The 14,892-nt window shown below is 43.8% G+C and overlaps 1 protein-coding gene across 1 annotated transcript in view; it reads left to right on the forward strand.

Annotated features, from left to right (window-relative positions):
* LOC118428574 overlaps nt 1-12,321 on the forward strand; it is a 23,694-nt gene extending 11,373 nt beyond the window's left edge. The window contains exons 6-22 of the mRNA XM_035838671.1: nt 148-328; nt 1,401-1,640; nt 2,613-2,804; nt 3,215-3,337; nt 3,923-4,186; nt 4,531-4,640; nt 5,112-5,265; nt 5,690-5,881; nt 6,546-6,722; nt 6,877-7,128; nt 9,332-9,361; nt 9,810-9,817; nt 10,278-10,569; nt 10,829-10,966; nt 11,131-11,222; nt 11,765-11,837; nt 12,059-12,321. Coding sequence (XP_035694564.1) covers nt 148-328; nt 1,401-1,640; nt 2,613-2,804; nt 3,215-3,337; nt 3,923-4,186; nt 4,531-4,640; nt 5,112-5,265; nt 5,690-5,881; nt 6,546-6,722; nt 6,877-7,128; nt 9,332-9,361; nt 9,810-9,817; nt 10,278-10,569; nt 10,829-10,966; nt 11,131-11,222; nt 11,765-11,837; nt 12,059-12,321 — 2,781 coding nt within the window. The remainder of the gene's footprint in view (nt 1-147; nt 329-1,400; nt 1,641-2,612; nt 2,805-3,214; nt 3,338-3,922; nt 4,187-4,530; nt 4,641-5,111; nt 5,266-5,689; nt 5,882-6,545; nt 6,723-6,876; nt 7,129-9,331; nt 9,362-9,809; nt 9,818-10,277; nt 10,570-10,828; nt 10,967-11,130; nt 11,223-11,764; nt 11,838-12,058) is intronic.
* The last annotated feature ends 2,571 nt before the right edge of the window (nt 12,322-14,892 follow it).

The following is a 14,892-nucleotide window of genomic DNA, read 5'->3' on the forward strand; positions in this document are numbered from 1 at the left end:
GTGTGTTGTTTGTGTGTGTGTATGTGTGTGTGTGTGTGTGTTTTTATCTGTCTGCCAGCCTGTGTGATTCCAACAATTGATTGATTCGTTCTTTCATTCATTCATTCATTCATTCATTCGTTCGTTCATCCATTCATTTACTGACAGGTGTATGTCGGAGACGACCCGAATGTGGCGGCCAACCCGTCGTGCGGTGACGAGCAGGAGGCGGCGGACAGGGTTACAATCCCCGTGGACTGCGGTGGTCTCACGGGCCGGTACGTGGGGATAACGCTACCGCGATATGGCTGGGAGCCGCTCACGCTGTGTGAAGTGCAGGTCTTTGGAGGTATGTTTGAATGATTGGTGCTGCATTGCTGTCTGTATCTTTTCATTTGTATGTCAATGTGCTGAATGCTATCCACACACCAGTAATTATACCTGTCCTTGGTGCTGAACACCATCCACCCACCAGTAAATTAGCCTGTCCTTAGTGCTGAACGCCATCCACACACCAGTAGATTCACCTGTCCTTGGTGCTGAACGACATCCACACACCAGTAGATAAGCCTGTCCTTAGTGCTGAACGCCAACCACACATCAGTAGACAAGCCTGTCCTTAGTGCTGAACGCCATCCACACACCAGTAGACATACCTGTTCTTGGTGCTGAACGCCATTCACACACCAGTAGACATACCTGTTCTTGGTGCTGAATGCCATCCACACACCAGTAGACATACCTGTCCTTGGCGCTGAACGCCATCCACACAAAAGTAGACATACCTGTCCTTGGTGCTGAATGCCATCCACACACCAGTAGACATACCTGTCCTTGGTGCTGAACGCCAACCACACACACAGTAGGAATGCCCTGTCCTTGGTTTATGAAAACAGAATAATGTCACAAAATAGCTATAGGGGATGTTTGCAACAGTATATCATATATGTTACAAAACATTGCTATTCATACAGAAAAGGGACATGTACATTTGTGAACTGACAACTTATTGGGATGGCATTTTGGTCACAAAATTAGCAACAATGAGAACGCAACACCAAAACATACATCAACCCTTTGAAGCCCAAGGAATAACTTTTCAGAGCACCGCATCAAGAGAGATTACAATTTGATAAATCATCACTTTTCTCAGAAGTAAATTATGCGGAGGAAAAGTTTGTTGTGGTTTGAACTATCAGTACATGAAGTGTGAGCGGTGCAACACTACAGTCTTATATCTGCACCTGGGGCAATTACTGTCGTATTGAGGTCACCTGAGTGGCCTCTCCAGACCCTTTCAATTTAGCCCAGCCTAATATATAAAAGCTCTTTGCAATTCAGCCCCTGCCAAGAGAGAGTAGTCGGCGCACCCAATAACAAAAACAAACAATAACAATATTATTTGTGCCTTTGTACTACAGATGACTGTCTGACCAGAGTCACCGGGACAGACCTGTCGTACCTCTGGGACCTTCCACCTCTGACCTCCTCACCTTTCCCCTTTGAGGTCAAGGCCAGTAGTGACGTACACATCGTGCTGTCCAATCAGAACTATCCAGTGGACGACATGTATGAGATCGTCATTGGTGGCTGGAGTAACTCCAGGTCCGTCATCCGCCGCCAGGAGCAAGGGATGTCAGTGGCGTTAGCCGCCACAATAGGTCTGTCAGCCTTTTTTTGCACAACAATAGCAACAAGAAAAAGGTACCACCAAAACATAGCAACAAATTAAGCATGATTACATCATTCAACCAAGTTGACTTGCAGAAATGATCCCAGGTCCGTCAGCCGGTAATCTCCAAGCAGATCCTACGGTAGCATATCAAGGTCTGTCAGTCTTTTCGTGCACCAAATCAGCAACAAGAAAAAAAGTACCACCAAAACATGCAGTCCAGTCGGGCTTTATTCCTTGATTCAAGTCTGATGAATAACGTGTCAGTGCAACAAATCAAACATGATTAGATCAGTCATCCAGGTTGACTTGCAGAAATAGTCCCAGGCCCATCATCCACTGCCACCGTGTATCTCTAAACTTAGAAGGAGAAAGGCCATAGTACTGAAATGTATTTGGTTATATTAATTTCACACAAAACCCATTGTGTAGGCCTTCGAAACCTGTTTCATTACCGAACTTGAAAAAGAAATAGACGAACAAGCCAAATTGAAAAATTAATACATTTTGTCGGTGTTTGATTAAATTATCAATTGAGTTTTGTGCTTTTAGCATAATTTTCTCTTGGCTTTTCGTAATCTGGACCCATCTCTTACAGGCGAAACGTTGCCTCCCTGTCTCGTCTTTATCTGTACTTTAATGGCCATTGCTCCGACGATTGCACACTACTTGCAATTGCGCCTCATATAAATGTGACGGGGACAGCGAAAAATACACAAGACCCTCTAATGATCTTAAGATTGGCCGACCTTCCAGCGATCACGATGTACGTCCGTAGATCGTATATAATGTGACAGGAGTATTACAGCGACAGGTTTTTCCCCGGACTACCAATTGTAACTCTCTCGATGACAACGCTTAGCCATGTTGTTTTCACCATCCATCAACGTAGTTCATTGCCTAGAACAGGTCGAAAGATCTTGTGTTGAATAAAATCATCGAACAAAAATTTTCCTTCCAGACATTTTGTCGCCGGACATCTACCGAGGCTTCCTGATCTCCTGGTCGGCCGATGGCACCATCTCCGTCCGCCGGGAGACGGAGGACGCCCCGTTCCTGACGTGGACAGATCCGAACCCGCTCCCTATCGCTCATGTCGGCTACTCCACCGGTTCAAGCAGCAATGGGACCTTTCTGTTCTGTCCTCACCAAGGTATCAAAGGCCCCCTTTCCTCCAATAGACGGTGATCGTGCTGCGCTCTTACTGCGACCTCAAACGAATGTGTGTAACCTTCAATTCCATACTGGGTATATCAAACCCAATGTAAAAGTGGGAGTAAAGAGGCAACAAAAGACACAAGCGTAAAAAGAATAGTCTTTATCAGAAATACAATTCGTTGAGTGTCGCAGAGAGCGCGCGACAAGAACACCGTCCCAGTGGAAAGGCGGTATATGTACGTTATTTGTGTGCATATAGGTCGGACTGGTCGGACTCCATGTTTCTGGCATGAAAAGGAGAGCACCAAAGATGACCCCACTGCTCTAGCATCTTCATCATGTTTTCCTCTCTGTCTCACTGTCTTCCCCTTCTGTTAAAACTTTCAACTTAAGTGTGTTTTACAGAAGTGAACGGGGAGACAGAAGAGTGTATGGACGGTGATGGCGAGTCCTACAGAGGGACCGTGGCCCACACCGTGACGGGTCTGCGGTCTGCAGTGTCAGCGATGGGACAGCCACTCTCCGCACGTGCACTACGGGTACACGCCTTTCTGGTACCCGAACGCCATCAATTGGTTCTAACTAAAATGTCTTTTACATGAGTGAACGGGGAGACAGAAGACTGTATGGACGGTGATGGCGAGTCCTACAGAGGGGCCGTCGCCCACACTGTGACGGGTCTGCAATGCCAGCGATGGGACAGCCACTCTCCGCACGTGCACTATGCGTACACGCTCTTCTGGTACCCGAACGCTGATTTGACAACTTTCCTAATCAATGATTTCAGCTAAAATGTGTTTTACAGGAGTGAACGGGGAGAAAGAAGAGTGTGGGTACGGCGATGGCGAACCGTACAGAGGGACCGTCACTATCTAGCAGATTGTATGGTACTTCAGCGGAACGTCCTAGCTTGTTATCTTTCTTATCAACTGATTCTAACTAAAACGTCATTTACAGGAGTGAACTGGGAGACAGAAGAGCGTTAAGACGGCAACGGCAAGACCTGCAGAGGCTCCTTATAGTTAGCGGGTTGTTTTGGTACTTCAGTGGAACGTCCGATTTATCTTTCCAAATCAATTTTTCAAATGATTTCAACTAAAATGTGTTTTACAGGAGTGAACGGGGAGACAGGAGAGTGTATGGACGGTGATGGCGAGTCCTACAGAGGGGCCGTGGCTCACACCGAGACTGGTCTAGAGTGCCAGCGATGGGACAGCCACTCTCCGCACGTGCACTATGCGTACACGCCCTTCTGGTACCCGAACGCCGGGCTGGACGAAAACTACTGCCGGAACCCTGACGGCAATGACGCCGGACCCTGGTGCTTCACCACCGACCCGGATGTACGCTGGCAGTTCTGCGACGTGACGACATGTGGTAATGCTACTTTAACATCACATCTCAAAAAAATTACAAGTGACAAAAACAAATGAAAAAACAATAACAAACAATTCACAGCAAATTACAAATGATTTGGGTCGTCCAAGAAAGTGTTGATTGAAGGGTTTAGTATGTGGTTACATGGCGTTTAATATCTATAATATAAGTCTGGGTTATAAGTTTAAAATTCTACAGTTTGTATCATATGACAAAAAGGTGAGCACCTTACTAGCAGGTGGATGCGGGCTGATTCAGGAAGACAGGTTGAAATCAAGAGTGTTACTTACTAGATTCTGAAGATTGCCGAAAAGATTAATTTGTTTCTGTTCAACGTTAATTAGTTGCTGCTACAACCACACCGCCATCCCACTGCGACACTGCCACAACTGACGGCAGCGGCAAGTACAGCTGGGACCTTCCACCGCTGGTGACGTCACCCTTCCCGTTCGAGGTTTTGTTTCGTTTTTCTCATAACATTTCTTGTTAGATTGTATAGAGAACAAAAATAGTGAAGAAAGCTCTTGTTTCTCCTGTCTATTTTTCCTTTCGTTTGTGTTTACTAATAGTTGTATTCTGATTCTGTACGTCCACCAGTTTAGCGCTGTACGCATAAGCAGATGCGTTTACAGGTGCAGAATGTACGACTTGATCAAGGAGCTTTCATCAACCAGCTCCTTGGTTTAATTCAATCACACCAGGAAGAATCCTTACTCTCTTGATCAGAAAGTGCGGTGGGTTCTTTGACATGCTAAAGTGTAGCTTCCCTCAATCAAGGAATCTGCGGACGTCCCTAAACTGAAGCTAGGTACTGACATTTTCACCGAGTTGATAAAGAGGGGCATGTTATGGATTCGAACCCCAAACCTATAGATTTCTAATTGACAACTTTAATATAACCACAAAACTACCTTTCCATCATCAGGTGCGAGCCAAGAGCGGCGTGTACATCGCCCTGGCCACCACAGACTCTGCCGACAGCCGGATGTACGAGGTCCTCATAGGGGGAGAGTCCGACACCATGACCGCCATTCGCCGGGGGAGGCAGGGCGACTGGGCCGCACGAGCAGACACGACAGGTGCCTATCTATTTCTTTATTCGTAACGGCCCCTCTCTACTGGAGGCTGAGACCGCGATGAAACGTACCAACGAGCGACAAAATTCAAAGATTTGTTTACGTTTTTTACACATCTTTCATCGTGTTCCATTGTACGGTCCATTGGCGATCGCCTTACTTTCCAAGCAGTGGTTCGGCTCCTGCTATGTTTGACATTTTGCGTTTTATCGGGCTTTCTATTTTGTGCTTAAAGACAGATAGAAAACATGAAAAAAAAACAGCACACTCTTTCCAAATGCCCAGTGCTAAGCAGAGAAAGCAGCATGTGCCATTTTAAAGTCTTTAGTATCGCTCGGCCGGTGATGGAAGTCATACGACTTACCTACTGCAAGGCAAACACTTTACTTGACCATTAGTTGTTCGTCAATGGTGATTTTTTACACAGATATCCTGAGCCCCGAAGAGTACCGGGGGTTCTGGATCTCCTGGATGCAAAACGGGACGATTGCCGTCGGTAAGGAGGGCGAGACTGCCCCGCTCCTGCAGTGGACCGACCCAAACCCCCTCCCGGTGGAACACGTGGGCTACTCGACCAGACCCGGCGTCTCTGGCGACTTCCGGTTTTGCGGCTATTATGGTAAAGGTGTACTCTCACTGCACTTGCGTCGAGCTTGCGTCACTGCGGGGTTCGAAAGGTACTCAACGAATTTCAGAAATAAAGAACGAATTTTCTTACTTTTGTGTATTTTGTCGTCTTCTAAGTCAATTACTTCTACGTATTACGTAATATCTAAATTATACAAAATCCGACAAAATAACAAAACAGTGACGCAGTAAAAGAACCCTTCAGTGACGCAAGCTTGACGCAAGTTCAGTGAGAGTGCACCTAAGTGGTGCGGCGTCTGAGAACTTCATTGGAGAACTCTTCAAAATGGTACAGTAAGATGATAATTGTTAACTATCACATATCGTACTAAGGCGCAACAAATAATCTAATTTTACAGGTGTCCGTCCGTTTTTCAAAGAACTGAGTTAAGGACTTCAGAATGTTGTGATATGATACAGAAGGGTGGCTACTAGTACAATGAGAAGGGAATAAAAAACACCTTTGATACAACTGTAGTGGTGTTTCTCGCCGCAAAAGCGCCAATATTGGCTACATATAGAGGCGAGAAAGAGCACTCCAGACAAAAACTCTGAGGAAAATGGCTGATAGACGTCGACACGTAATCATCTTTGCTGATTGTGTAAAAGAAAATTTATTTCAATGTCTAATCTATTTCTTGTTCCCCACTACACAGAAGTCAAGCGGTGGCGCGAGGACGCGCGGTGCGGCGCCGACTTCCCCGCCCCAGGGGCGAACCCGGGGGAGTGTGACCCTAAAGGACCCCACCCCTGCTGCTCGGAGCTGGGCTGGTGCGGCGAGACACCCCAGTACTGCAGCTGTGACGGATGTGTGGACTACAGGCACCCAGAAGGTCAGTATACCTTAATATCCAAGCAGATCCTACGGTAGCATAAGATAGCATCAAAAGCTGGCAGCGGAGTAAAGCCGGCCCAGGAGTGTGTTTGGCTACCGGTTGCTATACACACTCCTAGGCCGGCTCCATTACTACTGTTTGTTTATAACAGCACTGGAACGAAAAGACTGCCAAGTCGGGGACGGCTCGACATACAGAGGAGAAGTAGCGGTAACCCACTCGGGACGAGTGTGCCAGGAATGGGATGCCTGGGAGCCGCATTTCACGTGGTACGGCTCCTTCTGGTATCCGGAGTCCGGCCTGGACAAGAACTACTGCCGGAATCCGGATGGACAGTCGGGGGTGTGGTGCTACACCATGGATCCGGACAAGGAAATGGAGCTGTGCGACGTGCCGAAGTGTGGTAAGAAGACACACACACACGCACACACACTAAGACACACACGCACTAACACACACACACACACACTAAGACACATACACACACAAACACACTAAGACACACACACACAAACATACACACACGCACGCACGCGCGCACGCCACACGCACACACACACATAGACATACACACACACACACACACACACGCACACACGCGCACACACACACGCACACACGCACACACGCGCACACACACACGCACACACACACACACACACACACACACACACACACACACACAACCACTGTGGTTAAAGGAGTCAACTTCCTTTGTCCGCCAAAACATCACCATCTATTAGTATTTTTAAAAGAGAACTAGAGTCTTTCTTTGACAGCCCGCCCAGACACACCCACTACTCCCATGGCCACGGACGCCCTGCAGTTCACTTGACTAGACTCAGACTCGACTTCAGCCAGCTTAACTCACACCTATTCAAACACCATTGTATAACTAGCCCTACTTGTGAATGTGGGAATTCAAACGAGACAACTGAGCACTACTTGTTGCACTGCGAACTATACAATAGCGAAAGGATTCATATGTTGCACTCCATATCCCGTTTAAACCTAGAAGAATTACTCTCGCCTGACCCCCTTAACTCATCTGACAATACTTTATGCACCCTTCTCACCATGGGCAGCCCTTTCCTTCCACACTCGATAAATTGTAACATCTTTGACTATGTTTTCAATTTCATAAAAATGACCGGAAGATTTACTTAATCTGATTTGAAATTGATTGGTAATGCCAGCCTTGTATGCGCTTTAGCCCGTTTTTGTTGTAAGTATTTATGTTATTCTTATGTTGCAAAATGACGTTTATGTTCATGTCATCTTAAGTTATACGTTTCGTTATAATCTCAATTTTGTTACTTTTGTGTGTCATTGTATGTGCATTGTTAGAGCAGAAGACCTCCATAAGCTCTTGGTGAGCTTTTTGTCCAATGCTCGAAAAACGAATGCGAATAAAATAAAAATAACCACTGCCCCACAACCCCCAGGGTAAGAAGTCGGCAGTTACGAGGGTGCTTCAAAAAGTAATGTCACTAGTTTTATAACAGGCTCATTTTTTCCTCAAACGTGATGAAATTTGGCACAAAGGTAAAGGCATATATCCTCTTGAGATTAGAATATCTCAATTTGTTGTTAAAATTTTTATGAGCAACTGAGTTGATTTCAAGATAACCATACCCCTGGAAGTTTGTCAGAAGATCAGTTTCTCTAGATCTGACCCTCTTGTAACTACTGTTGGAAGCCGAAATTTCACCTGTATAATAACAAATGTCTTTATAGGTCACATGCCAATTTTCATTTCTGAACTCTCAATGGTTCATCTTTTACAGCTGCTAGAAAGGAGCGAGTTACTATATTACAGGCAGTTTGATTAATAGCCAAATACGTGGTTTATTTATCAAAGGTTTTCTAGACTAATTTTCCATCAACCAAAAGATAAGAAACTTGGCACAGTTATTGGTTGTTTCAAGTCCAAGAAGTGTGCAAAGTTTGATTTCTTTCTGTTTATTAAAAAGTCCACTACAGAAACTTTAATCAGCCCACCCCTGATTAACGACACTGATGGCCGGGGTCATACCTTACTTCACCCAAGGAACGAAAAAAAGAAAACATGATTGGATTTCAAAGATGAACATTTGCATGTGCTTTATGAAGAAATAGAACTTGATACATGTGCAATTTCAGCTTCATACAATAGCTACAAGTGAGCCAAGGACATTATCAATTGCATATTAATTGAACCTCGAATTTCTTTCGACGGGACAACAAGGGTGTGGTCAGCTAGAACTCAAGTCGGTCACTCATAAAAATGTGAACAACAAAGTGAGCTATCTCAATCTCAAAAGGAGATATGGCTTTACATTTGTGCCAAATTTCAACTCATTCGATGAAAAAATGAGCCTGTTATAAAACTAGTGACATTACTTTTTGAAGCAGCCTCGTAGGAACAACGTACAGAACATGTCAGTTTCTAGACGCAGCTACTATTCAAGTGTTACAAAATGAAAATTATTGTACCTAGTACTTCTACCTCATTAATGTACTATATTTGATACGTATAATGGAGAAAGATCCCTCCAATCGCAACATCCTCCTTTCAGTTCTGGTTCCTTTATCGGTCTTTGATAATCTGTAATGTCTTTATACAGGAGACGTCAGTGACAAAGAACTTGAACTAGGTAAGACTTTGTTTATCCCACTTTCCCACTAGTTATCATCTGAATATGTACATTGTAGTAGTAGGTCCGGTACGTCATACATGTACAAAATCAGTAAAAAATCAGTCGCCCGAATTTTGATCCAGGTTTATAGATTGCGTAATTTGCTGAAATACAAATAAAGCAAAATGTGTGGCAATTTCTACGTGATTTTTTTTACATTTTGCGTATTTCTTTCGCATGCAAAACCAGGAGTGCCTATCCAAACAAGCCAGGTAAAGTTTGCTGCAGTAGAATACTGGAGAATTGCTGAACATTTTGATAATTGTCGTGAACAGTGATTTTTTTTTAATGTTAAGTGCGCACCATTTGCAACCTGTCACACTTGTAAGCCACATTCACGTCAAATTTTATATAGTTAAGACCCCCTTGACTAGTCACCAAATTTTTTCCGTAGTCCCTTGAGTAGCTGTACTGGTATGTTTAGACCAATCAATCAATCAATCAATCAATCAATCAATCGTTCGAATGCATCATTAGTTGATGCGTGGCGGCTACAGACAGTTGAGACCAGGTTATACCATATTACTTAGTTTTAGTTGATGTCGGCCTACATATATGCATCCCCAGTCATCAACAATTTCCTTAGTCCCTTGAGTGGTCGTACTAGTATGTTGAGACCAGGTTTTACTCTACCACGTAATATCGCGGAGTTGGAGAGGTTTTTTTATTGAACAAACATACAATAGCAAATACAGATAGCGGCCCACTAAAGTTACTAAAACTAAATGAAAATGGCAGAAAAGAAAGATAGACAAGACAAGAAAGATAGACAGATAAATGTAAACACGACAAACAACAATTAATTGGGTATTGGGCGGTTGAAGCGCAAGTCCTAGGAGTTGTAGTTGATGAAGGCCTCCTCCTAACGTTACAGGTGTGCGAGTATGAGACGATGACCCTAGAGTGTTCCACTAACCAGCACATCGCCGTGGTGCATGCCCTGTTCGGCCGGACAGAGACCGAGCCGAACTGCGGCGGGGACAGCTGGTACTTTGGAAACACGAACTGCCGCAGCATCAACGCCGTGTCCGTCGTGAAGGACCAGTGCGACGGGCGGAGGACCTGCACCGTCACCGCCGACCACGCCGTCTTCGGCGACCCCTGCTTCGGCACCTCCAAGTACCTGGAGGTCAAGTACGGGTGCCTAGAGAACGACTCGCATAAAGGTAAGGTCTAGGTCCAAATTCTCAACCCGGGACCCGGCCGGGTGGCTTTTGGAAACAAAAGATAGGCAAAAGCACACACAAAAACTTTTAAGAAATAGTAAGGAGTATAATTTGTGCATACTCCTTGGTAAATTGTTTAATTTTTCGTTCGGGTGGGCAACTTGTAAAGGTCGTTCGGACCTGTACGTTCCGAACAGGTGGTACCATTTACTCTGTGATAATTTTAAATAAACAACTAACGTTACGACAAACCTTCCAGGCAGCAGAGAATGCCTGGTGAGGCCCGCCATGCGGAAGGACTGTGGATGGTCGGGCATCACACGTGACGAGTGTCTCCTGAAAGGGTGCTGCTTCAATAGCTCCATTCCTGGCGTTGCCTCGTGCTTTTACAAGAAGGGTGGGTCATGTTGTTCGTCTTGATCAGTCTGGCAACATGTATACGATATACATTTTTTAATTCTTTGTTGCAGGCACAAGCATGGCCCATTATATAAACCAAATATGCGTAGGCGCATTGAAATATATCATTCTTTAAAGCTTTATGTGTGCTATTCTATTCAGTTTCGCCTTCAGCTGAGAGTCCAACAGCAAAACAAGACGACCACACCCCGACTGTGACTCATGGCATTTCAAAGACACCGATGAACACCATGGTTTGTGAATCCAATCATTGACTTTATTTGGAATAACGTTACATTCCCTATTTTATGAATAAGAACTTTATTGCGCAACGATCGTACACGGTACAATGTATGGGGGAAAAAAGAAACAAACTTATCATCCTAATTACTAAAACAAGTATTAAAAATAGTACATATGCAGATTATGAATATGGAATGAAATTTGACATTCTAATTTCTAGAACAATAAGAGCTAGCATAAATCATTGATATTATACTACAATCGAGTTGTACACTCAAAGGCCAACCATATGGGAAATTCACCTCGAATAGTTAACGTTGTTACAGTAATACTCAGACTTTGATGAGTGATAAACCCACCTGATCATGACAACATTCGTAGCAGACCTGTTGTGTAAACAAGCGCCTCCTACTTGGATATCTAAAAACTGCAACGATGTCTCATTTAGAAGAAGTTACCGGACGGACAACAGAATAAAGGAGATAGTCACAACATATTCATTTTTTTGTCCGCAACCATTTACACCATCTCTTTTAAATTTTATTTCCATCAGAAGACCACCGATGCGACTGTTTCCATGACCACCAATGCCCCACCTGTGGTGAACTCGAAAGGAGCACTGGGAGGTGATGACAAAATAGATATTAGTTTCGACATTTTACCTTATAATGTCTTTTCAACAATATATCACAAATTATACTACTTTAGTGATCTTCAATCAGATGAATTGAAGAGAGGCTTTTTGTTCCGGTTCATAGAGCAGCGGGCCTTTGAACATCTGAACGTGTAAACTGCTTCGTAAACCATGATCTTGACAAACGTTACGGTTTTTTTAATGTCTCCGCAGGTTCAAAGGATAAAGACGACGACGGTGACAACAGCCACCAATACGCCATCTACATCGTCATCGGGATCGTGGTCGTCGCAGTGCCTCTTGGGATAGCCGCGTTCGTGAAGGTGTTCTACTGTTCGAAGCCTGTGGACAAGATGGCGGCCCCCGCCCCCGTCCACTTCACCTCGGGGTCAGGTGATGCCACCATCACCTTCGATAACCCTCACTATGAGGAGAAGACTCCGTCTGCCCCGGGATATGTTCCGATGAAAGAGTAGTCAAACCATCGGCAGGGGGGAAACACAAAGACTACATGCTAATTCATAAATTCTGATTCAGCAATGGATCGACCAAGGTCAATGAGAGAGTGACCACTTGTGCCTTTATAGATACATGCGCCATTTTGTCGATGGGCAACAAAATTTGACATGTAATTCATTGTGACAAAAGATGGGAGTTAGATATTGGTGCTGTCTTTTACAACGACAGAAAACGTTACTGAAGAAATGTTCTGAACTTAGCGTGTAGTCTTTGTGTCTTTCTTCTAAATTGATGGCACCCTTTTGACCATTTAGTTCAATTTTGAACAGGCTTTTGAGAATATAATGACAGAATTTGTTGGATGACCACGTGTGAAGATTAGCTTGAAAAAATCAGGTGATACTGCGAGATAATGTAAACTGTCTCTGCAACCAAGCTGACAATAACGGGCTCATGGAATGTCATTCAATTTTTTATTTATTTTGCATGAAATATGCAACGAGACGTATTTATCACTCAGCATCAAGTGTTGATAGTATAACTTTCATATATTATTCTGAATAGTTAGTGTTAACTTGTAACAAACCAAACCAAACTCATCATGAATTGATGTATACAAGTATGCAATTGGAAGAGATATCTAATGCGTGTAGCTCTAACATAGTATTCAGTCTACCGTGGATAGTTTGTGATGTCTACGGGCCTGTAGGAGCTCTCCGCCGCCCAGGTAAACCATGACACTCGGTGGTAGTTCTACGCCGATGGAGTTAATTGGGCCTCAACACCGTACATGTAGCACTACAAGAACAACCGAGCGCCGTTGTTCATATGTACCCAGCGGTGGAGAGATCGTAATAGCTAATACCCCGAAGAGAGCACATGTACACTCAATACAAGTTAGACTAGATACCATGTTAGTGTAGCTGTGAAAGGACAGTCAGTAAGAAGAATCTTTGATGCTACTTTTGTTTCACGGCCTATGCCATCGATAAAATGCACGTAAAGATATTCAATTGATTTTTTTGTTTAATTGGAATCAATTTTTACCGTTGATTTCTCCTCGAGATTATGATATCTCCATAGAGTATAGACAATTTGCTAGCTGAATGTTAGACAAAGATATTTCAAGACTCGGCGATTTTATGGCTTTTGAAACAGCATGCGCAATGCTAGTCTTAATTCTTTATATGCTCACAATCATTAAACTGCTACATTATTCAAAGTTGACGACAACATTTTACTATCATCTTTATTTTCTGTCTGAACATTGCTTTAATAAACAGAAATAAAACAAATTGCAGCATGTCCAAAATGTGAAAAAAATTGTTTTTTTTTATCGATATCATGTGTTTCATTGCGCTTGCAATCGTTTTCACAGAGTCAGATAAATCGAATGCGAAAAATCGCCACAGTGACTGCAGTTCAGGAGCAATCTACCAGGAGGTCCGAACTCGCAGAACTTCTTCCTTACATCAAAATCTTTCTGGTTCTAAAAAATGAAGACCATAGTATGTCCAGAGGCAAAAGATACAGAAAACGGATGTTCTGCTGCAGTACCAAGGTTACACACCAGCATGGGCTCATAATTGACCTTGACCGTTGTCTTCCCAACACCTGCCCACATACCAAATATCAGCACAATCCATCGTATACGTAGGATTATTAAGTTTTGGCCAGAATTATCGAAATATCCGGAAACACAGACGCGCACACACACACATCACACACATACACACACTCGCACACACCAAACCAATACCACAACTTTTCATAGCTCCTCAGTTGAAGACTAGCTGACATCTGTCAAAATATCCTCAAAAGATCAAAACAACCACACCCCCCCCCTTGTTGTTGTCGCCCGTTTACTTGAACAATCGTTTCCTCTTCGCAATGATAACTGATCAAAACAATCACCCAACATAAACACGGTGTGACTGGTTGTTTGAAGCCGTCACGTTCACAATTTTGTATAGGTAAAATACACTTGTTAACACCAGAATTGCGCAATCTTGAACACGGCTTGTGCAACGCACCTACCCTGTAACTGGTCGGTTTGGTTACCAGCTGACTTTAAAGAACGACGCCCCAAGTTGGACAACATAAATCATTATAAACACGACATCTTCCTGCACAAAATCGTTCCGAATCACCTTAACATGAAAATAGAGAGAAAATTGGATTTTTTAAACTTCTTAGGTAAAGTAGAACTTTCTTATATCACAAACATGCAAAGAGCAAAGTTTGTTCAATACCGGCAATAAAGAAGATACAGCCGCTCTACCCCCCCCCCCCCCCAACGAACACAGGTTGACACGTGCCATGTATGTTTCCGACACGTGCCTTGACGTGACTTGATTTTTCAATTCAATGTGAAGTTAACTGAATGTGAACACATTGGACACATTTGCTGTTGGTTGTTTTCAACTGTAACATTTGTAATTTTGAAAATGCCATTGTCCTGCAGGACAGATGTTGGGCACAGTGAGTGTTGCGCAATCTCCAGTCCGTCTTGTGCAACGTACTTGGTACTGATCGGTTTGGTTAGCGGCTGGCTTAAATGAACGACGCCCAATTTGATAGGAACTACC

Source organism: Branchiostoma floridae, chromosome 13 (assembly GCF_000003815.2).
Source record: "Branchiostoma floridae strain S238N-H82 chromosome 13, Bfl_VNyyK, whole genome shotgun sequence".
Taxonomy (NCBI): Eukaryota; Metazoa; Chordata; class Leptocardii; order Amphioxiformes; family Branchiostomatidae; genus Branchiostoma; species Branchiostoma floridae.